Source organism: Vicugna pacos, chromosome 3 (genome assembly GCF_048564905.1).
Source record: "Vicugna pacos chromosome 3, VicPac4, whole genome shotgun sequence".
NCBI lineage: Eukaryota > Metazoa > Chordata > Mammalia > Artiodactyla > Camelidae > Vicugna > Vicugna pacos.
This window is the reverse complement of record NC_132989.1, coordinates 36,220,949-36,246,053: the sequence shown is the minus strand read 5'-3', so window position 1 is coordinate 36,246,053 and position 25,105 is coordinate 36,220,949. Positions and strand designations below refer to the sequence as shown.

Genomic DNA, 25,105 nt, shown 5'->3' with positions numbered 1-25,105 from the left:
ACATGTGTTCCTCACACCCACTGGCTCTTCCCAACACAGTTCTCCAAATCCAGAGTTAACCCTTTTTTGGATCAATCTAGGCTCCAAGGATGGTACAGGAGAGCACCCAGCAAGTAGTCCTGTTAGACTCTGTACTGTACCTTCCTTCCTGCTGGCACAAGAGGGTGTGAGTCCCCTGGCCCCACTCCTTAGAGCCTGAGGTGTTTGCCACAAGTGGGCCCACCCCAGATTTCATTCATTTCCACTGGGTTAAGGAAACTGACAACTCTAGCAACGACTCTCCTAATCTTTCATAATGTCCCTCCCTTAGGTGTAAAACTGGAAGGAAATGGAATCTTGGAGAACTTAAAAGGCAAGGCCTTAAAGGCGCCTCAGGGGAGGGTATAGCTCATGATGGAGCACTTGCTTAACATGCCTGAGGTCTTGGATTTGATTATTTAAAAAAAAAGTGCCTAGGTTTCTAGTAGCTGTAGATGTGAAGTCTATTGTTATGTACATTTAAGGCGATTACAGCTAAAGCTGACCATTTTGTTCCTCGAGGAAAAATAGTATTCTTTTAACTTTTAACAATGAACAGTAGGAAATCACTATTTTATCCTACAGACACATTCCTTTTCTTTCTCTTCTTGATGTCTAAAGCTAATTTTCTAATACGGACACATAACTCCATATTTAGAAGCAAAATAAATAGGCACTTTGGGAGCCAACACTGACGTTCAGTCTTGAAAATTGGATCCACCGTTGTAATACCAAACTGTACATTATCTTCCTAAGAAAACACTAATTTATCAGTCCCAGGAGCCAAAGAGTTGTTCTGTGTCAGCAATCAGCTTAGCCTCATAATTATAAATTTGTGAGGATCTGTTGAAAGACGTGGATCCAGAAGAATTATAGTGTTTCATAGTGAGTCACTCACAATAAAGAGCCCTGTTATTTGTAGACATTCCAAACAGTCATAGAAATTTAGAGGTGGATCAGGTCTTAGCAATCATGTTTCTAACCTCTTTATTTCACAGATGAAGAAGTTGAGGCTTAGAACTTAGGAGATATATGAAAATACTTTAATATGCAGCATGTCTTCAGTAGCTTTACCAACACTGTCTTTGAAATATTCGACACAACGTGTCCAAAATGGGGCAAGAGTGACTCATTGCGACAGGATTCATACGTGTTTTGTATACTTTGCATCTTTGGTTTAGCATAGTTCTTTGTTCCTTTTCCCCTCCCTCCTTCCTCCTTTCATTCATTGATTCATTAAAAGATTTAGCCCTTGAGCCCTAGTATCTGTGAGAAGCTGTGCTAGACAGAGGGCTGCTTATAAACACAAGGAGGTTTCACAAGCAATCTTTGCCCTTGAGGGACTCTCAGGACAGAGGATGAGGCAGATGCATGAGTGCATTGTTGAAACAGAGCTTTATAAGTGCCTGGCTCCAGGTACGGGCAGGTAGATCTCAGGACACTGACACTAAGAAATCAAGGGCAACAGTTCCTTGGGAGAGTCAGAGGAAATGCACCAGGGAGGTAGCACCTGAGGGGAATCTTGTCAGATGAGCCTACATGTCAGGCAGAGAAGGCAGCAAAGGTGAGAGCAATGAAGGAAGGACGTGGGGTATCCAGGAAGGGTGAGTTTAGTAATGGAGATGCAGGGGAAAATTAGTGACATGGGAATGATGAGTGCTGAGATGAGAAGATACATTAGAAAATAAATAAAAGAGCTACTAGGTACCCTGCTAAAGAATTTAGCTACTATCCTGAAAGCCAGGGTTTCCTAAACCTTAGTTGTTTAAGTATTTCCACAACATGGGATACATGCCAAGTCATTCTCTGTCTTTTTTTGTTTTACCTGTAAACCACTTTTACTATTAACGTATTTTTCTAAAACCACTTACTTATTTTTCTTAATGGAGGTACTGGAGATTGAACCTAGGACCCAGTGCCTGCTAAGCATGTGCTCTACCATTGATTACCCTCCCCACCAAACCCGCTTACTTTTGAGCATATTTGTTTTTAAAAGAAACTTTCAGGGTCAGTTGCAATAAATTCAGAGACATAATTAAAATGAATGTGATGAAAATGAAGCATTTCTCTTAACTCTGCTCATGAAAGTGAGCTAAAGGCCCACAGTCTCATTATTCTGAAGGGAGTTGGTAAGTTATGGAGAGGAGTTAAATTCATTGTAGCACCAAGCTGAGAGTCCTTAAATTAATGAAGAGGGAGAGAGAGTTGAAAGGTGTATAGCTCACTTCCTCTCCAGGTTAGGGCTATTTAGCATGGCTCCTGTGCGCCATCTTAGGTCCTGCAGGGATGTGTATTCCCATCATCGGGGGAAATACTGCTTTAGGTGGTACAAGGCCACCTAAGGTTTTGAGCTAAGAAGTGACAAAATCTGAACAGGGGATTAGTCAGAACTGAAAAGGGAGACGAGAGAAGTGGATAGAACGTTGCAGAGACTGTGGGAGGATTCCACTGTGATCTAGTCAGTTTAATGAGATGAAAAGAGGGATCAAATCTGAGAGGGATTTAGGATCAGACCACAGTAGGATTTGGTGCCTAAAAGGTGAGAGGCAGGGGTCAAGAAAAGAGAAGGGTCAGTGATGCCTTGGAAATGGATTGCTTGGGAGCCTGCACATGTGGTCATGTAATCCAGGCCAAGTTTATGAAGAATATGTTTACAGAGACAGAGTAGTGTATGTGTGTATGTGTTTTTGTGTGTTGGATGAGGAGGGGAAAGGGAGGAAGCAGGTGGCAGTGGTGAGGGATAAGACCCCTGGATCAGACAATGCTACCTGCTATACACACCTGCCCATCCTTGGCTCACATTCAATGCTTGTTGGATAAATGGTGACCTATAGATGGTAGCAGACAATTTGGACATACCCTGCTGGAGATCAGAGACATTCCAAATGCCATGTAGATTGTAAGAGGTAATTGTGGCCCATAATCAGCCTCAAATACATTTCCCTTTACCTACTGACCATTTTAGAAAACTTGCGCCATAATCGGGAAGAGAGGTTTGAAGTAAATTGAACATGTTTACTTTCATGAGATGTTCAAAATGAATCAACTCAACCAAAAATCCATTGAGAAGCTACTTATGCAGAGCAGTTTGCGGGGTGCTTGAAGGGATGGAGGGGTAAATGGGACACAGACTCTGTTCTTAACAGAGCTTGTAAATAGCTTGTAAGATAATAGATAAAATTTCCCGGGGTTTACAGTTTAAAATGTGAAGTATTTATTCATGATTTCCAGGAAACACATTTCGCCTCAAAAATCTTCCTAGTAACCATCATTACTCTGATCTTTGTTTCCATGCCTCAGAAGAAATGCATCATGGTGTTGAAGTAGAATAAAGTGTAAGTGGACTTTTTGGCGGACTTAAAGAATTGCAAGTGGAAATCTTGCCAGTCATTAAGAGCCTTTTTACTTGTGCTTAAAATACCGACTTTTCCAGCTTAGGAAAAATAAAATGAGTTTTTTCTTTCCTATATATATAAAAAAGTGTCCTTCTCATACAAGTATATGATATAGTAATAAATTGGAGTATTCTCATGAAAAACTGTTATTGAACCCACTTTTCATAACTGGGGTTTTTTTCCTGGTAGCCAAGACAGACTAGAAAGCACAAATTTTACTCTCAGCCTAAAAGGCAGTCAGTCATAGGTTTGAATAAGGAGGACAAGAAGCCTAAATGTTGATGCCCTTTCTTCAGTTTCTAGACCCTTCTGTGGAAAGAAGTGTTTTCATAAGACTCAGACAGAATTCATTTCCATAGAGCATTCTAAATGGCTCCTGTCAGAACAAAACAGCTGGGAAACATATGGTATCCATTTCCCTGTATCACTTGGAAAAAATTTCACATGTAAATAAAGCCAACATAAAAGAGTAGCCCTTTGAACCCACGACCTTATACAATACATAAATATATTGGTACAATGCTTTCGTTGTATTGGCCCACTAAGTTATTACGCTTTAAAATTTTTTTATTACATCCTGAGATGCACATTTTCAAGAAGTTCCAAAAAATGGAGGTAACTGGCACAATATTAACAAATACTATGCCTAATAATAAGTATCTCAGAAATGTTAAGGAATATATATATTTTTTCCTACTATAAGCTTTTCGGAAAACTGATGGGTAAAATTAAAGGCCTATTTACATGTTATAAACTCTGTGTCCACTATTTCTCTGCTATTTTAAATAAGTAACCAACCATATGTTCTTAAAAGGAAAACAGAGGCTTGGCAGAAATTTCTGGCAGGCCATTAATTTTTTGTAGCTTTATATTTTGGGGAAGAAAAGGACATATAAAGGATAGAAAAATTTTAAATTTATAGTGGACCAACTGGAATTAGTGTTTGCCTTTGCATATTTACATTTCATAAATAACTAGAAAATCCGTCTCTCTCTAGTGATTATCACTCCTCTGAGTTTATTAACAGGACTTCTGCCCCCTGTGAAATTAAGCTGTAAATCCCTCAGAAGGATGCATTTTGCGCATTTAAAAAGAGATTTAATGCAATGGACAAAGTGAGATTCAAATTTAAATACTAGCATTTGTTAATTATCTGCTCTGTGCCAAGTACTGTAGACAGCTAGGAACCAGAGCCAGCAAAAGGCAGGAGAAGCAGGAGCTTAAGAGCATCTAGATACCTCCATTCCCTTCTGGAACATTCTCTGTTAATACCTATTTCTTACTCGACAGAATCCAGGCCTCCCTCCTGGATTCACAGCTCACAGTATTCTCTTAGATTCCTGAAAGTCCTCAGAGAAGGATCACTTACTACAGACCCTCTAAACCGTAAGCAAAATTGTGGTCCATGTTGGGGAAAGAACTTATCTGGGGAATGTTATATAGCATTCAGGCTCAGAATACTCTCATCACTTTATCTTGGTTCCAGAACTTATCTGAATCCTTTGAGAACACATCCCATTGGGAAGAAGAATGACCAAGTGTCTAAATTTGGGGAACTTTTAATAATTTGTATGCTACTTTCACCCCAAGGATCAGTGGTAGCCAGGGACTATTGCAGAAGGAACAGACCTGAGTCCACGCTCGTTTCAGGTTCTTTTATTTTTTGGTTATGCTCAACAGCAAAGAACAGTACAAATACATGCTTTGGGGTTAAATATTTCCTGCCTGCTGTTGTTCCAGAAGAGGAGGGATAGATGGGAGACCCCTAGTTGGAGGGCACGTCCTGAAACCTCACCTCTTTGATGGGGGATGGTGTAAACTAAGCAGGAAAGGGGTAAGAACCCATAAATCAGTGTTCTGCAAATTACCAAGGGCGCTGGGTCATCTGTCTAGTCAGGGGAGTGTCCCACAGAGGAAGCCGTACCATCAAGGCTGAGGGAGGAGACTGCTGCTGTCAACCTGAGCCAAGAGGAGGCGTGGGCAGCCGTGGATATGAGGTTAACTGGGAGAGGTGGTGGTGCTTATCTTCACCTCCAGATGTGTTGCTGTTTCACTTCATACTCCATCTCAACCAGACACTAAGTCAAATGCAAACTATACAATCTTTATCTAAGCTTTGCACAGAAACGAGAAGAAAAAAAACTAGTCTGCCCATTTCACCCTCCTTTGCAACTTCCTTCCCCTCCGGTTCATTTCCAGCTTTCCAGACGATGGAGGGAGGAGTGAATCTTAAAGAGCACGTTCCGTTGTGAGGGGTTAGTGCATGACGTTGTGCCATATGCCAAAAAGCACCATGAAATGCCCATGAATGATGGTTCACTGGGATACTCAGTCTAGGGTGGGACGAACTCAGCCGTGGCTTATCTCCCATGGTCCAGTCAATCCTGACCACTTCCTTCCTTCCTGTTCTTTCCCTAATCCAGTTAACAAATCACCTGTGAATCACCCAGTGGGTCTCAGTTTACATTTGTTCAGTATTAAGCAATTCCCCCCTTCGTTCTATGAGACTTCTTAAGCTTTATGAGTGTAAATATACGTGTGTGCATGTCTGCTCACGTGTACATACATCCCTTCTCTCCCTCAGTTCGTTTGGAAGTTCATTTAATACAGAGGACCCTATCCTCCAATTCTGGTTTTCTGGGTGGTGACAAGCATCAAAATACTGTCAGGGAGGTGCAGCCATTCCAGGGAAGAAACCTGAATATCTGTCTGGATTTGTTTTCTTTAGCTGTGTGCTTCCACTGTGATTACTACTTGAATTAATTTTGAGCCAGCACGTCGTAACTTTTATCATTCACTCTTTTTCAATGGTAAGCATGAACTGTTTGTTTTATGATACGTGTTCTCTCTTACCCCCAGACTTACTCTGAGCATGACTTGAGTGGACCCTGCCTGCCTGCATAGCCAAGATATTTTCAGCGCTTCAATTTAATAGTCCCCTCTTTTAATTTATTTTAAAACAGTTTCTGGCTCAAGCTGGAATTGCAGTGTCTCAACTCTTATTACGAACACGCAAAAGCCCACAGGAATTGCTGATGTCTACAGTAAGTTCCGCCCCGTGAAGAGAGTCTCCCCACTCAAGCATCAGCCAGAGACTCTGGAGAACAATGAAAGTGATGACCAAAAGAACCAGAAGGCAGAGTACCAGAAAGGGGGGGATTCTGACCCAGACCCTCAACCTGAAGAACTCAGCCCTGTACATGGAGAAGGCGGCCCCCAAAGCAAGAGCACGGAGCCCAGCGCCTTGCTGGGTGAACTGGAGCATTATGACCTCGACATGGATGAGATTCTGGATGTGCCTTACATTAAGTCCAGTCAACAGCTTGCCTCTTTTACCAAGGTGACTTCAGAAAAAAGAATTTTGGGTTTATGCACAACCATCAATGGCCTTTCTGGCAAAGCCTGCTCTCCAGGAAGTGCTGAGAACTCGCCATCCAACATGACACCGTTTTGTGTTCTTTCTCCTGTGAAAAGCCCTCACTTGAGAAAAGCGTCCTCTGTAGTCCGTGACCAGCAAAAGGTCCCCACTGAAGAATCCGAGAGTTCACCATCTCTGGTTAAAAGTGGCTCTGCGTATGAGCCTGAAAACCAGAGTAAGGACTTCCTCAACAAGACCTTTAGTGACCCTCACAGTCGAAAAGTTGACAAGGCAATGCCAGACTGCCAGCTGAGGGCCTTCCATCTGCAGTCGTCAGCAGCCGAACCCAAACTCGATGAGCAGATTGGCGGCATGAACTGGACCAGCTCCCAAGGCCCAGAAGAAAGAAGTGAGTACCTGAAAAAAGTAAAAAGCATCTTGAACATCGTTAAAGAAGGGCAGATCTCCCTCCTGGTGAGTATGGTTTGACTCAGTATACATGTAAGCATCCACAGGCTCCAGTTTTATCAGCTCTATTCAGTAGTAACACAGTGATGATGCTTTTTTTCCCTTTCTTGTTTAAGCTCTATTTGTGTCTTTAATTGGGCGATATGACTTTTGAGTTTTAAAATTAAAATTAAAAGTTAGTTGGTTAATACAGGGAAAAAACAAATGGCTATAGAGGGAATGTTATTTCACTTCAACTTTGCTTGACTTAAACCAGAATAAGGACACACAGCTTAAAAGACAAAACCAAAAAAGCCCAGCTTTTTCTTTAATAAAAATCTTAATGCCTTTCTTTTTGCTTCTCCAATGGTTCCCAGTGCTCTTACTCAGTTATTTGTGGGGATGTCAGTTCCTTGCTGATGGGGGACCTGCCAGATACATGAACAGAGGGTCTTCTGTATTATCCTGATTATTATTCAGAAGGGTTGGACCAGGATGTTTGAAAGCATTTGCAGATAGAAACTTAACACTAGAGCTTGATTGCCCTCTGACCTACATGGAGATTTTATTTAGTTCCAGGTCTGCACGTCTAGGGAGCATGAAGAAGCTTTTCCAAAGACTCTAGACACAGAGTAACATGATGTAAGAAAAGTCTGTTCTGCTTAGATTCAGAGAAAACTAAACTGAAATCACACTCCCGTCTGCTTGCATTGTTCTTTTCTGGCTTCCAGACTTGGATCAAAGAGTAGTAAGCCTGGGCTGACACTGTGATGTTAATTAAAGTTTCATTCAAGAAAATCGTCACATCTTGGCAGTATGATTCTACTTAGTGTAAGGCTATGCATAGATAAGTACAGTGCACTTGGGCTCTTGTCACAAATCTTAGTGTTGCAATAGGATGATATGATTGAACAATTTTACTCCATCAAGTAATTTTTTTTAACATTTTTTATTGATTTATAATCATTTTACAATGTGTCTTTTTTTTTTTTTTTGTCTCCTGAAAATGTCTTTTCCATTTCTCCTGGCTCTTCTTCTCTGTTTCTCTTCGGTTCATTCCTTTCTTTTGTCTTTCCCATGTTTTTATGTTTCCCAAATGATAATACCTCTCAATTTACCCAACAGTTTTTATCAACTGAATGTTGCTAGAGGGGAAAAACCAAAGTCCAGGTAGTCTTGAGATGCCCCCAGGAGTTTGACTGGGGGTGAGAAATGTCTGGCCTTACCCATGGGAGCATCAGCTGCAGTACTCACCATGTAGCTTCCTAGCAAAGCCAGCTCTCCATAGTTCAAGGCAAAGCAGTTGGTTAAGACAAGTAGCTCATTCATTGAACAAACCTACAACAGGGAATAAAGCAGACCGAGCCTTCAGAACTTGGCAGGAGTGGAAGAGACATACAGGGAACCTGCCAGGTACCATAAGTATCATCACAATTATTAGAAAGCCAGCTTGGAGCCTCTATAAACTCACTGACTCATCTCTGTTGCATGTTTCTTGGAGAGATAAGTCACTTGAACATTCATGTTCTAAAGCACAGTATAACAGAAAATGTCATTGAAAATCGTTGGAATTAATGGCAAGGAATTCTGACTTACTAGATCCCCATGGCTGCCACCAGAGCTTCTAGAAGCTCATCTCTTCTTCCCAGTGCCCAGAGCGAAACCCCCCCCCCCAAGAGGGTCTCATTCTGATTTATTCACTTAAGTTTTTTACTCTTCCTTTGTGTACAGCCACACCTTGCTGCCGACAATCTAGACAAAATTCATGACGAAAGCGGAAACAATCTCTTACACGTTGCCGCGTCGCAGGGACATGCAGAGTGTCTGCAGCACCTCACTTCTCTGATGGGAGAGGATTGCCTCAGTGAGCGAAACTTCGAGAAGTTGACTCCAGCAGGCCTGGCCATCAAGGTGACTCACGGGCTGGGGACTGGGCCCTCCATGCCTCAAAGTTGGGTTTCTATTTTTTAAGATTCCTGGTGGGCAAAAGCGTTGAATGGAGAGAGAGGAGAGTGATTTACCAAGCAAACAGCAGATGAACCAGGTCCATTTAAAAGATGAATCATTTCAGTCACTAACTGCTTTGAGATTTTGAGACTATATTCTAATTTAGGGTAAGCTTCAAATCAGCTAATAAAGAGAAAGGAAAATGATCTGTTGCAATTCTAAGAACTTTTGTTATTCATGGTGACTGTAATTTAGATTCTTAACCACACCTGAATGGATCTGTGTGGGACTGTTTCATTTTTTCCTAATGTGAGTATAATGAGGAAGACAAATGAGGGGAAGTTGTGTTTTAAAGGATGATAGCTCTCAGGAGTATTTTGGATAATAAAGTGGGCCTCTAATGGATTGCGTCTGAAGTTTAAATGTCTGCAGTATCAGGAGTTGTTTAGAATATCAATGCCGAGTTTGAATTTAGCTCTTGCAGAACACAGTGTGTTATCTATCAAGAACTGTACAAAATAACTGGGACTGGGATAGATATTAAAACCTAAAAAACAGTGATACAGGAAGACATGGTTTTTTATAGCACTGCAGTGAGTGCCTCTGTAACATATAACACATCACTAGAAGATTAGCTATTAAACTAAAATTACTTTTAAGATCTTTGGAAAATAAATGTGGAATTCAGTCACATTTCTTAAGAAGCCAGAAGTGAAGTTTAGGGAAATATAGTCCCTAGTGCTTCTGCATATGTACTTTGTTTTATATAATAGTTATGTCTTCTAAAAGCTGAATAATCATAATTTTTATAAATGGGATTATACTGAAATTTACTGGGGGAACTTGCTAGTTAAAGAAGTCTGCTTGTGAACAAGTAAAGCAATTACTTTCTTTCACCAGTATACCTTTTATACAAATCTGAATTTTTCTATCTTCAACTTATTTACCATTCAGTAAAGTTTTATATATTAAAAAGTTGTTTTCTGTTTTTTTTTAAATTTTACTCTGTGATTAGGTACTATTTCTGATATGGCATAGAAAATAATATTTTTTGATCAAATAAGTGATTTGTGACTCCAGTAGGTATCATTTTCCTTTAGTTGTGAATGATGCTATATCAAATTAAGAGCGGAACTGCTGGCAGCCATCAAGAAGAAAGAGAAATCAAACGTAAAGTCAAAGTTCAGCATAGTGGAGTTCAACCATATGTACGAGTCCACCAGGTACTTAGATGGTGCTGGCAGTACAAATTTGAATGAGACGTAGTCCCTTTTCTTAAGGAACTGATAGTCTGGTGGATAAAGCATGTAAGTTATCAATAATGCAAGTACAGGATGGCAAATTCAGTATCTAGTCCTATGTCAGAGTCCCGTGGGAGGGCAGGATTTGGATTTGGTCATCAGTGGGCATGATTCACTGATGGCTAAAATACTCTTTTTTTTTTTTCCCCTTGAGAGCAACTCTTTATTTTAAGAAATTAAAAAAAGAATTTTTTTTTTTTTACTGAAGTATAATCAATTTACAATGTTGTGTTAACTTCTGGTGTACAGCATAGTAATTTAGTTATACATATATATATTCTTTTTCATATTGTTTGTCATTATAGGTTATTATAAGATATTGAATATACTTCCCTGTGCTTTATAATAGAACCTTGTTGTTTATCTATTTTATATATAGTAGTTAGTGCCTGCGAATCCTGAACTCCCAGTTTATCCCTTCACTTCCTAAAATATTCTTACAGTGCCAGTGATTGTTGACAGTTGCCTTGCCGTTTTAGTATTTATAATAGACAATTCTCATTAGTTTTCCTTACTAATGTTGGATTTTGAATATATCCTAACTACATAATTGGATGAAAACATTTTTTTGTTAATTTATATGCCCTAGTGTGGGTTTTGATAGAGTAAAAATCTTTAGAGTAGGAAAGTACATAAGAACTTTAGTGGTCATTAAGCCAATCTTGGGTAAACTCCTTCTATAGTGTCCATATAAAGTGTTGATTCATTCTTAAACACCTCTAGTCAACATAGAATCACCATCATACAATCAGCATGCAACCTTAAGCAGCATTTTCTTTTGCTTTAATGAGAACATGTATGAAACCCGTAGGACTCAAATGCTCTTACAGATTTGGAGTCTCAGGCTTTTCATACTTCTGACAATTATCTGGGAAATGGAAGTATTCCTTTATTCCTTCATTTAATCTAGAATGTACAAAAGCAGTAAATACAAATATTTTAGAACACATGCCACCCTCTTTAGAAATAAGTCCTGACATATGTCCTGCCTCAGTCCATTCAGTGTGTTGTGGAGGACATTGATAAAGTTGAGGGAGTCCTAAGAAGTCATCATCATCTGTTTTAGGGCCTTGTTTTGAACACCAGTAATTAACTGGTGGTGTTTCACCCCATTAAGCACCATTCTGAGAGCCTTGCTGTCATTAAAGACAAACAAACTTGGTACAAATGGGCAGAAGTTGCTCAGATAATATGACTTGGCTGACAGGAAGCAGAGTCAGAGACAAGGTATCAAATAAAAAGATTACATGAGAAAAGGGGCTCTGAAGTCATACTGCGGCTTAAGAACATCTCTCCCCCACTGTTAAACTCCTTAAATGAAACATAATAAATTCTTGCCAGCTACATGCAGAATTTATTGAGTGCTTTCTAGGGGACTCAACACTAGATACTGTGGGAGTTCGAGGCATTATTAAGTTCCCTTTGGGAAGAGTTAAGCAAAATAATTGTAAGGAAAGATTTCTAGAAGGTGAGAACAGTCTGTTTTCTAAAATGGAACCAGCACAAGAAATTATTTTAGGATCTAAACAGATTTTCAATAAAATAACTTTAATTCTCTTTTTATTTCTAATTAAGCCCAAAGACAAAATGCTGGTCTGGCGAGAAAATGACTTCAAACACATAGCCTACTGATACTCCTTTTTAACATACACTAAGTGACCCAAAGCTCAGAGACTTCAGCAGGCAAAAATCTTCCACTAGAATTTAATAACATTTTTTATTTTCTTGGTATTTCTATTTATGGCACGTGATATTACTTTCAAACTCATAGTAGTGATACCTTTCCTTTTGCCTCTCTAGCAGCTTGTTATTTATTTAAATGTTGCTTCCTTGAATAACTAAACCTAACACATCTAACAGGGCATTCTACCCAACAATAGCAAAATATGCATTTTTTTCAAGTGCACCTGAAATATTCTCCATGATAGACCATAAGTTAGCTCATAAAACAGATTTCAATAAATTTAAAAGGATTAAAATCATATAAAGTATGTCCTTGAACCATAATGAATTGCAACTAGGTATTAATAACAAAAGGGAATTTAAGATAATCACAAATATACAAAATTAACACACCCCAAAATAATCATTGTATCAAAGGAGAAATTACAAAGGAAATTGGAAGCCACCTGAAGATGAATGAAAATGAAAATGCAACATATCAACATCTAAGTATACAGCTAAAGAAGTGCTTACAGGGAAATTTATAGCTATAAATGCCTATGTTTAAAAAAGACGAAGGAGGAGGAAGAGGAGGAAGATCACAAATTAATAGCCTACTCTACCTCAGGAAACTAGAAATAAAAAGCAAACTAAATTAAAACAAGCAGAAGGGAGGAAATTAAAACATTTCAAGCAAAAGTAAATGAAATAGAAAATAGAAAAACAGAGAAAATCAACAAAACCAAATTTGGTCTCATAAAAGGATTTTTAAAAATTAGTAAACCTTTAGTTAGACTGACCAAAAGAAAAAAAGACTCAAATTACTAAAATCAGAAATTATTCGTGTTTCTGTGTTCTGTGTAAGTAAAATACCCATTTATGTAAATTGTCTTGCCTCATAGATGCTCAGTATGGTTCCTGTTCCTTTCTTCATTCAGGGGGAATAAAACATTATATCAGTGGGTGTTTGTTAATCCTTATAGGAAACATTGCATGCTCAAATTGTATAATTTAAGGAAAGTGTATAATGAAGGATTTATACGCAAGAGGAGGGGGAGTGGATGGTGTGTAGGGAGCCCACGAAGAAGAGTGCAGTATACTGGGGTCAGTAACAGCCAGAGCACAGTTACCACCCCAGAGCCTGACTGAGAGGGCTGAGTAAAAGAGCTGGCTGACTTTTGACCATTGACTGGTGGCAGGACTCAGCAGACCAATGGCCATCCCATAATGTGGGAGCCAGGAGCAGAGGGGACCTCAAACTCACTCTCTTTTCCTGGTCTCCTGCTACTGCTTTCTATCAGCCAAACCCAGCCAGAAGCCAGAGGCAAGGGAGCTAGCAGACCAGCCTCCCGGGCAGCAGGGAGGGCAGAGACAGGAGGAAACAGATCTGAATGGGGCACCTGGCTATTTAGCACACCTGATCATGCTAGATGCCCCAGTTAGAAGACTCTGCATTTGCATACTTGGAAGCTGGCTACTTAAAAGTCTATTATCCAAATAGGAGTAAATTAAGAATAAGCAGATTAGCTCCCCGTCCTGATTTTGGAATAGGCTTTCCTGACTCCATGTCCACCATAATTCTTTCTTATACTAAGGTCTCACACTGTGCAAAACCAGGATACAGTTGAATATCTCATTTGTCTTATAGAGTTATTGTGAGGATCCCAGAGAGCATTCTAATAGCATACGGTGACAAGTATTTTGTGCTTAGTGAGTTGACATGCTTTATCTCATTTGACCTTTGCAGTAACTCTGAGGTGGTTACTACTAACCCCTGCTACTTAACAGATGAGAACATTGAGTACCAGAGAGATGAAGTAACTTGTTCATAGTCTTGTAACTCAGTGGTGGATTCAGGATTTAAATCCATTCCAAAGTCTGCGTCTTAATCACTAGGTTTATGTGTCACAACTGCTTCCTGGTTTGCACAGTGTGGAAAAGAGCCACTGTGAACATGGAATCAGAGACGACCTCATGAAAGTAGCAGTATATCTGGGTTATTTTCTCTTCCTTTATTATGGACTTCTGACATTTTAACTTCTTGAGGGAAAAAACCTATTCTAAGAGTTAATGGATAAACAAATTGTGATATATTCATACAATGGAACACTTCTCAGCACTAAAGAGGAATAAACTATTTCCAGGCAGTAGTTTTGGTGTATCTCAGAGCCATTATGCTGGGTGCAAGAAACCAGATGCAGAAGAATGCATACTCTATTCTCTTGTGATAGAAATCGTATTAGTGGTTGCCTGGGCGAAGGTGAGAGGGATGAGAGCAAAGGGACTAGACATATAAGGAGAAGGGAGGGGAGGGTGGAAATATTCTATATCTTGACTGGAGTTGTAGTTACAAGAGAGTATCTATTTGTCAAAATTCATCAAATAATACTTTAAAAAGTATATTTTATAGTTCACAAATTATGCCTTAATAAATTGATTTTAAAATAACTGATAAAAGTATGAAACTATAAGTAAGTAAAAATTCTGTTGTTGATTTAGAGTCAAAATTACTGATCAGAAATATAATAGGTGGTATACATATATTATAAATGAATTAAGCCAGATATAAAAGCCAAAATTCATGTGATTTCTTCCCATGATAAAATACCATCTGTGAGGTATTTCTCAAACCTGAATTACCTTAAATTTCTTCCTTTTTTTTCTTTTTAATCCAGAATGGTCAGTTAGAGTGTGTACGCTGGATGGTGAGTGAAACAGAAGCAATTGCAGAACTGAGTTGTTCTAAGGACTTTCCAAGCCTTATTCATTATGCAGGTTGCTTTGGCCAGGTATGAAGAAATTTTTAATTTTAATTTCTCTTTGTATGCTGTGTAATCTACCTCTTTTTTGTTCGTTTGTTTTTAGTCCATCAGAATCCAACCTTAAGAAATCATCAAGATGTATTCAAAGATTTATAAACAATGATAATCATTATAGCATTTTTATCTGAAAAAATATTTCAAATAATATGAATATTCCCTGATGGGATACTGGATAAATAATGAAGCAATATCCATATGATGGAATTTTACAGAAAAAAATTATTATATAATATTGAATTAAAATGTGATATGTGAAGCTGTTTTGTAATTTGGTAATAACTTTGAATTTTGGAGAGAGAGATAAAGAAATAGATAATAAGATAGAAAAAACTGTGTCATAACATGTTTATAGTAGTTAATACTAAGGATGGAATTACAAGTGGCTTTTCTTTTTTGTATTTTTCACTTTTTCCCCAAATTTTCTACAATAAACATATTTAACTTTGGTCAAAAGTAAAATGATAAATTTTTGAACCTAAAATTAAGAAGAAAATCTTTAGTAAGACATTAATCAAGGAAGTCTCCTTCCATTAAAGATAAGCAAGCATACTAACTCAGTAAGTCTCAGTTACAGCCAATTTCCACATTAGGAAATCTCAGTGTGAGTAGTTTGGTGTACACAGATCACTATCTAGTGTATGGAGTTAAAAAATCATCACTAACTCCCTTTGAGAAGGATGAGTATAAATTATCTTAAAAAAAATTGGAACCACAGAATGCCAATCCCAGTCTTTTAAAAAAGTAAATAATGTCAGCACTGTATTAAAATAGATTTAATCACATTTGTTTGTGGCAAAGAAAATTGCTTCTCAAGCATATAACCATATCCCCTCTGGCTTCATAAACTTTCCCAGTGGCAGTAAATTGTGGTACCGTCAACAGGAGATTATGATTTTTCAGACATGACAATCTCAAATTTTAAAAATAGACTTGTAAAATATTACCACAGCCCTTCTTTAGTGGGAGTCATGTTAGGTGATAGTTTATTTTGTGCCACGGTAACTTCAATTAATAGTTAATATATATTATCTATAGATAGATAGATAGATAATGTAACATTTCCTTTATGTACCAAGCGCCATGCCACTGGATTTTGTGTACACTATCTGACTTATTCTAAAGCAATCCTGTTGGAGCGTGTTGTTTTTATCCCCATTCTACAGATAAGACTGAAGAAAGTAAGTTAAGTGGCTTGCGTGTGGTCTAATGGCTAGTAAGAGCAAAGACTGGATCTCAACTCAGGTCCTCTGACTTTGGGGCCAGGTCCTATTTTGTCTCCATCTCTGTAGGTAATTTGTATAGCTTGTTTCCAGGGGCACTGATACAGCTGCAGATGTCTTTTTTACAGCTTGACCTAACAATACATTGTGATATTTGGAGTACCTTACACAGCTCATTGTACTAAATGTATGGTCTTTGAAATAGTCCCTCCATTTTCCTTGTGTGTTGCACTTAGGAGCCCCAGCCATGGTGTCCTACAAACAACCATAAGAGTTAATAAGCATTTGCAAAGAAGGAGCTTTTTTTTGCTTAAGCTGGCAAAGGGGAGAATAGTATTTTCAAATGACCAAAAGAATCATGAAGACCAATAGTCTTCATAAATCATTCTCAGTGTAAAACAGAATTTTATTCATTCTCAGATTGTCTGAATAATTGTTTCAGATCCCTGATTTCATTTGCTTATGTAAAGACTAAAGAGGAATTTCAGATATCAGGGGAAAGGCTGCCTGCACTTTTGGGAGAGCTTGCCAAACAAAAGGAGGAAAGGATTGCATTGCTGTTCGGAGACTTTAAGTCAACAATTGGGCATCCGGCACTCTTTGTCTTGGGACATGTTGCTTATACATGCCAGTTTCTCTCTTCAAGTCTCACAGCAGGCTTCTCATAATTTTAAAGCTATTTTGGGACAGAACAAAAGAAAATGCCCTTTCTGGGACAGGTTGGGTGATGGTGTGACTTACTTGGTTGGATGAGAAGAAAATAGGGAAATGAGTGACCTATGCGAAGAGCCATGGCAAACATGTGCTTCATGTTAGTATCAGTATTCAGATTGTTATTTCAAGCTGATAAGCGTTTTTAATGACCTAAAGTACAGCTTTGAGCAGGGCACTCCAGGAGTGCCTTCAGGAGAGTGTCCCTACCCAAGTGGAAAATGTAGAAGCCCATTAGGACTGCAAATTCGGCCCAGCCATCCTGCATCCGCCACAGCCACTTATGTAACAGATAACCTGCGGAGATGCTGAACTTGGAATCATTACAAGGCTAATATTTTCACAAGGAAGACTGTTATTGAACAGTGTTCTAATGGATTCAGCACATGCAAGTTTTTCTACATCAAGCAGGCACTTGAGTGTGTTCTGGTTTTGTTTCTTTGGTAAATACGTTTGGAAAGGATAGTACAGAGGAAAATTCCTCTCCTTATTCTCATTGTCCTCTGCCCCTCATATAGATTCTTAAAGAATGGGCTGCATTTGACTCCCCATTTGTGTCCTTTTTCTTGTAAAAATTACCTTTAAAGACTCCAGAACCACAGGGTAGCCAGCAGTTTTTAGTGGTCTTCTGGAGTGACAGGTCTTCGGGTGATAGGAATTGACTTTCTGCCTCTTGACACATGAAGTGTCAGAGGGTGCAGTTATTTCACTGCCTGATTGTACCTAGCAGAACTAGCCACAGGGAGCATGAAGGTGAAAGCCTTGGGGGTACGCAAGGACCAAGCAAGGGACTGCTTTGCTGTCCCTTGATTGAGATATTGCTGGTGAAGCAGTTGACACAGAATTGGCTCAAGTCAAAGCTACTGCCTGTGTAACCTGGGCAGTTTTCTTCCAACATGAAGGTTCAGATGGTCTCCTCCAAGTTCTGAGCAAAGCTCTTGCCTTCAGGTGCGTGGGGGCTCCAGCCTGTTTTGCATTGATCACTGGTTCAGTGGGTTCTCTTTTACTTTCAGCATCAAACTTATGATCATTTTGTTTCTGAATCCTTCATGTGACTGTTGATCAAGAGATCCTGCTACAGAAACAACCTGTGTCATAGCATTGAACATTTACCAAGAAGGAGCATATTTGCCTACACTATGTGCATTCTCCATTTTAAAGGTTTGCCTTAATACAGATTTAAAAAAAAAAAGACACTTTTGCAAAAAAAGAAAAGACTCAGCAGTTCCTACGACTGGTCATGAACGGTGATAGGCATGCTGGTGAGGCTGTGTGTTATTGTTTTTCCACAATTTACTTTTAAAGGGGGAAATACTCTGTTGACTTAGTTTCATTGTAGATGAATTCATGGGGTAGAAATAAGTAAACAACACTGAAAGTGCTACAATTGCAGATGAAAGCAAATAGAACAATCTTTGACTGGCACAAGCATTCTTCTGCTCTCCAAGGACCTTTGAAACAGCATAACCTACACAGAACTCCATGACCCACAGAAGGGACAGGCATTTAGTGTGATTTCTGTGACCCAAGGAGTACAAAGGGAGCATGTCCTTTATGGGGTCAGGGGTCATGGGCCAATGAGCAGTGATGGATATTCATCCTCAAAAGACAGGAAACAGTGTCATGGAGAACATCAACTCCTGGGTCTGAGTTTAAATCCTAGCCCTACCCTTACTAGCTCAGCAGCCTTGGATAGGTTTATGTCAAAAAAAAAGAAAAAAGATTTCCATGGACCTCAGTTTCCTCATCTTTAAAACGGAGATAATAGAACCTTCTTCACATGGTTGCTCTGAGGTCTAAATGAGAAAAACCGCATAGTAGACACTAGGTAAGTGTCGGCTGTGATTGTTGGGTACCTTCCAATTTACTATTTTCATTGCTATAAATATTATTTATTTCATTGTAAGCAAAGTAAGAGAAATTTGGCAAAGAATTATGTGGGCCTTAACTTATTTAATCAATTTTTAGGTGTACTTTTTTTCACATTTTACTTTCACTAGATTCTGCATTCATCTTACAGTAAATGACAGTATGAAACTATTGCTGGCCATTTATTTTTTGCATTTTAACATCTCAAAATCTGGACTGAATCTTATAATTGATGGCATGTTAGATGTGATGACCTATGATCACAGACAAAGCTACCTCCTTTAGAACTCACGGTTGTAACAAAACTGTAGAGATGGTATTGATTCTGGTAATAAGCCTGTGGCATACTTTTCAATTACATTTTTAGTTAGACTGTCCAGCAGATCTCATAAGTCACATGTATTCATTGCCTCTTTAAATAAATTGCGTTGACTTTAAGAACACACAAAAGACAACATTAAAATAGGTTACCAAAAAAGCAGAAAATCCCCAGAAGAGGAAACCTGTCCATGAAATAAGTTCTCAGTTAGTAGATGAAGGTTGAATGGGTAGATGCATGTGTGGATGGTTAGATGGGATGTAATCTGGAGAGGCATTCTGTAAGACAAATTTTAGAGACGAGCCACCCCATCCCTGTGGCTGCATTGGATGTTCTCTGTAAGCAATACCTATGAAGATCTGAAGTTACATTCTCCCTTTAATATCTTCTCCCAGTCTTCTCTCTCTCTCTCTCTCTCTCTCTCTCTCTCTCTCTTTCACACACACACGCACACACACACACACACACACACACACACACCACACACACACACACACACACCACACACACACACACACACACACACCACACACACACACACACACACACACACCACACACACACACACACACACACGGGGATTGGGGAAGGAGAGAGAGAGAGAATGCGCTCAAGTTCTGAAAGGAGAGTTGGGCACCTGGCATGTATCTGTAACATGTATGCATTCACAAGGACCTTCTTAGTTGGCGAAATAGCTGTATTTGTTCTGTTCTCCTTACTAGATATTTGTCAAATAAGGCACTGTCTAAATTGTAGGACTGCGGATCCCTGCTGGCGTGTTCTTCAGAATCAGAGCAGACAGCATTTCTTTGAGGGTGGATGCTAGACATGTTTTTACCACAGCCAAGAGATTTCTAGCCATTTCAATGTCCATCTCAGAAATCCTAATGTTGGTTGTTAGAAAGTGTGTAGTCAGCCCTTCTCTCTGAGCAGTGCTTCTCTGCACAATATCACAGGAAAGATTATTGTTTTTATATAATCTCTCAGTGAACAGGCCAATTGCATAGATTCTTATTAAAGTCAGTTGTCCCCTATAAAACACAAAACTGAATTTCAGGTGCTAAGCAAAGACCTGCATTGTTCTGAACAACAGGATAATGGTTCTTCCTTCATGTAAGTCTTACGCATTTGAATCGGGTAAGATCTTTACTTATAAAGAAGAATTATCCATGTCTTCATAGGAGAAGTGGGCAGGTTATGTAACAGTGTGGACTGCACCTGACTTGGAGAGCCAGCAGGAGCCAGGGCAACTCTTGCCTCACTCAGATCTTGCCCTGTTCTCCCAGGTTGTCAAGCCCTGCAAAGTCCAGGTCTCTAGATTCTTCTCCAGATTTCTGCGAGAGGATAATTCGTAGTCTTATGAAATGTAGTGTTGTTTCCTATAAATCCATTACTAAAAGTCAAAACACTGAATTATAGTAAAGGGCATTTTCTGTATATGTGCAGCAGATATAACCACTATAATATTTAATTGAGTCTGAAAAATATGAAAGTATGTCTGACAAAAAGGTACATATGAAACTTTTCCAAATACCTTGAACTCCTGAATTTTACTCACTGAAGAAAGAAGCTGCTAGAATATCAGAGAAGATACAGTTGTCTTCTTCAGTTTTCTCATTTGTAAAATAAGGAGGTTTGAATTAGATGATTCCCTAAAATCTCTCCCACTCTACAATTTTCACGGTTAATATCATGGAGCAAGCCAGGTCACCACAAGGTTGACAGGGACCCACTGAAAAGGGCAAGGCTGTCCTTTTCACCAGTAGAGGCACAGCAGTCTGCCCTCTTGATGTTTCCATGCCTGAGACATTGACTTCAAACCAGTTGGTTATGTCATTTATCTTGAGATATGTCCACTCATCCAGATCTATTCAGGAATAAAGATCACATGGTTCGATCACCTGCCTCCAAATCAAAATAATTCAGTTGTTTCCCCTACCTAATTAGGAAAAATAAAGGAAATTGTTCTGCCTTATGCATTTGAAACCTCACCTCCTCTGGCCCAAATGTCAGTCCCAATTTTCTCCAAGTTTGCCTCTGAAGAAGATGATTCAGTCCATCAGCATATCCTTATCCAGATCCCGACTCCCAGCCCTGGCCTCCAGGCTCATTCTGTAGGGAAGTGGAGGGTTTCACTTCCTACAAGGTCTCTGTGCTTTTGGAGCTAATGCTCACCCTGCTTTCCCTGGGTGCGTTCTTAGTTGGTTGTAGGTACTGGTTACATTTTCTCTTCTTGCTCCCCTTAAAGAGGCTTATTTCCTGCTTCCTTGTGTTAAAAAAAAAAAAGTGTGGTGCAAATAGTCAGGCTGCCTCTGATGTCACAGATGCCTTTGTAAACAGTGCCCCATTCCCCACATGAGAGGTGGAACATAAAAGGAATTGGCTGTTTTTATCCAGCATTCCTTTAGCAGATTAGTTGGCATGTTCAGAAAATGAAGGCAAATTTAATCCAGAAAAGTATAAAAGTTCATGACCAGTCCAAGCAAATAACTGGAAAAAAAATCCTTTAAAAGGCTAAGGAGAGGTTCAAGGCTATTTCAAGCACATGATCATCTTTTTAAATGTCAAATTCCACCCACTAAACTTCATGCTGTTGTTTTTACCACTCTTGTATTTTTTTAACATTATATTTAATTCTTCCATTTTAAAACAGTGAAATCCCATCCCCCTGCTTTCTCCTAAGGCCAAACATAACATGAAAATACCACAAAGGACTCAGTGGGTAGAACGCAAACAGATTATGACAACACATGCTGGCCATTCTGTCTTTGCTTTGGAAAGGTTGTGTTCAGAGCTTTGAGTGCCTTTCCTTTAACATGGAAGAGGAGAAAACTTCACCTTTAAAACACCACCAACACTGGGTCAGAAAAATCAAGAGGATCCTAGTTTTATTTCAGTGCAGTTTTTTTACACTTGGCAACTTAGGATGTAGTCTCTTTTTTATAAACCTGTTGACTGCAGGGTATAGGATTAGGAAGGCATGGTTGAGGTTATTATAAACTGGAAGTAGAAGCTGGTTATCTCGACAGTCGGGAGTTTTATAATAATATTCGGGAAGCCTCCAGATAATGTAATAAAGTAGCTAAAACATTGCCTTAGAATCAAAAACTTGGATTCTGGTTCCAGTGTTGAATCTGTTACACATACTGTGTGTGTGACTTTGAGGAGGTGTTTAAACTTTCTGTGAGTCAGTTTTCCCACCTATAGAATAAGTAAGCAAAACAAGAGCATTGCTGGGATAACTTCCCGCTCTTCAAATTCTCAGAGCTTTCCTCTTTTATTAGCGCTAGACAGAAACTCACGGATTTTTAGTTCATAACTGAATGGACATTTTCTCTTCGTTTGGTAAGCTTGGTAATTAGAGCTAAGCTTCACAGGTTGGAGTTTTGTTTTCCTCTGCCTTTACCTTAGACTTCTCTACATGGCATTCCATTAATTCCAACTGTCTTTGTGTCCATAGGAAAAGATTCTTCTGTGGCTCCTTCAGTTTATGCAGGAGCAGGGCATCTCGCTGGATGAAGTGGACCAGGCCGGCAACAGCGCCGTTCACGTGGCCTCGCAGCACGGCTACCTCGGGTGCATTCAGGTACACAGGCCCTGCTGCTCTGACAAGAGAAGTGAGGGTATCGAGTAGCAGAGCAGAAAAATGGAAATAGTGTTCACTGGGAGAACGTCTGGATTACGTCAGCTTTCTCTATGGCAGTGGATAATCGGGAATCAAATTGATGTATTTGTATTTCCAGAAATCCACACAAACATGAGCATAAATAGCTATCTGAGTTTCTCCCTGGTGTCACAGGACATTGAAAGGGCCTCTTCCTGCCCTCTCAGCGTTACCTTAAAGCCTCAGCACTGAGGACAGCAGGCGTTAATCACCCCTGTGTTCTCGAGACAGCGGGAACCCACTACCAGACCTGCGTCGCTCAGCCCCTCACGTGGGGCATGGGCCATTCCTGCTGTCATTAGCACACTTCGCCTTCCCAGGGGTCTGAAGAACAGGACTGATTTTTCACAAAAAGGATAAAAGAACTCTTCACAGGAGGGAGGAGTAGGCTGAGGAGCAAGTGCTGTGGTTTTCTCACTTTCTTTGTAGCAGGACTGAGCTTCTCGAATGCATTCGAAAAGGCCCAGAACTGATTACAGGAGGCCTTGGATATCCATACCCTCAGCTCATGGGCAGGCTCGGTAGGGCCTTGGCTGGCCACCCAGTGACCTCAGGAGGCCTCATCCTTCTAGCCCAACACACCTTACAAGTATTACCAAGTTCAGTGACATAAAGAGGGTGGGGAGCGGGGCCACGAGAGGTGGGAGGCGCTTCCCCTTCCCCAGGCCACCTGAGGGGCATCCAGGGGGCTGCTTGGAGAGCATGGGGCGCCTGCAAGAAGAGGAGTCGGGTCTCACCCCACGACTGAAGGCAGAGCTGCAAAAAGTGGACCCTGACAGCACACGGTGGGGGAGCCCAGCGAGGGTCCTGAAGCCTGAGGCACACGTGAATGTAAAACCTGGGGATGCCTTTTTACCTGGAAAATATTAATGCCCCGGATGAGAAAACAGAGAGGACAGCTGAAGGGAAGGAGGGAACGTGAGCATAGGGGAGGGAAAGCTCTGAACTGGAGACAGATTAGAGCTGGCCTGGAATCAACTCACGAACACAAACCCTAATGAGCAGGATCCGATCAGCCACACCATTCTTATCATTGAAAACGACCCAGCAGCTATGGATTTGTTTCCAAACCTGCCTGAGATGTAGCAGAAAAGCAATGGACACGTGTGGCTGAAGGCTGTGATAGGAGAAGACACTGACCTCACCAGGTTCACACAGTTCAAAGCACGTCACGTGTCTCTTGCGACTCTAAGAAAGCCGCGCTCTTTCCCCACCTTATTAGGTATTGTTTCTCCTTCCTCAACGTGCTTGTTTATTTAACAGGTACTTACTGAGGTCCTACTGTGTGCAGGGTAGACTGTACCGGAAAGAGAATACTGGGCAGTGAGAGCCAGCTGCTCAGAAAGGTAGCAAGGACTCAGGAAATGACAGGAGAAGACCTGGGAAAACTGTCGATGTGAAAGGCAAGAGATTTAGAAAACCAGAAAGCCGAGGGGACAGCAGAATACTCTCTGGACTGTCTCCTCACATGCAGCTGCTCCGTGGAGAGCCACGTCGTTAGGAAATACTCCAAGTGTCTGGGAAGTTTCCCCATGGTCGTTGGCAAAGCGTGCATCTTCTAATTTAAGATACCATGTTGTCAAAAGAGTGATGAGAAATTGGAGAGAACAGAAAGGTGGGAAATGTAAATTATTATCAGAATCTGCAGAAAGATGAAAGGAGTAGCCTCACTTTTTGTGCAGGAAAAATAATTGAACAAAAACCAAAAACTGCATTTTTCCATTAATGAAACACTCATACTTAATAGACTTGAAGTAAACTTTTCTTATCGGCTAATAAATGACTGCAAGCCAAAGAAAACCAGCTGATGGCACTAGTTCTGTTTGAGATTTCAGCTATTTTTCTTTTTAATATATGCAGAGAGGCAGGCTGTCCTTTCAGAGTGTTCATCCCTCCACTTAACACAGATGATGTTTTTGGCACTAGATACCGTGGGTACGGAAACTCAAATAATCTTGGAAAGCAGGTCTCTCCGCTCAGTGTGAGAAGTGAAAAAATAGGTGCAAAGGGACTGAAAGTAGAAAAGGGGGTGAGCAAGGGCCTTTACTTGGTGAGGAGGGGACTGAGTATGGAAAACATGGGAAAGAAAACTGCAGAGGCCAGAGTCCAGGGGAGTGATAACAGTGTGTGTTTACTCTGAGTCTCTCTGAGCGCGGTGTCCCTGTGACACTGTGAGGTGCGTGGCGGTGGCTTTATGGCAGATTGACCTTTCATGGTGAGTGATCATAAACTGAGAGGAAAACGAAGCTCCTTAATGACCTCTGAGTCTAAGTAGTCTAGAAATTTAAAAATTACAAGTATGTCTTGTGGGAAAAAAACATTTTCCATTACTAAAATAAATCCAGCGGTCTCCCATCTCACCTTGATTGTGT

General features: G+C 40.1%; 1 protein-coding gene across 11 annotated transcripts in view; it reads left to right on the top strand.

Annotated features, from left to right (window-relative positions):
* SNCAIP (synuclein alpha interacting protein) overlaps window positions 1-25,105 on the top strand; it is a 212,089-nt gene that overhangs the window by 167,328 nt on the left and 19,656 nt on the right. For all 11 annotated transcript variants that reach the window (XM_072957770.1, XM_072957767.1, XM_072957766.1 and 8 more), the window contains 4 exons: window positions 6,377-7,245; window positions 8,950-9,129; window positions 14,804-14,917; window positions 22,530-22,655. In XM_072957770.1, coding sequence (XP_072813871.1) covers window positions 6,377-7,245; window positions 8,950-9,129; window positions 14,804-14,917; window positions 22,530-22,655 — 1,289 coding nt within the window. The remainder of the gene's footprint in view (window positions 1-6,376; window positions 7,246-8,949; window positions 9,130-14,803; window positions 14,918-22,529; window positions 22,656-25,105) is intronic.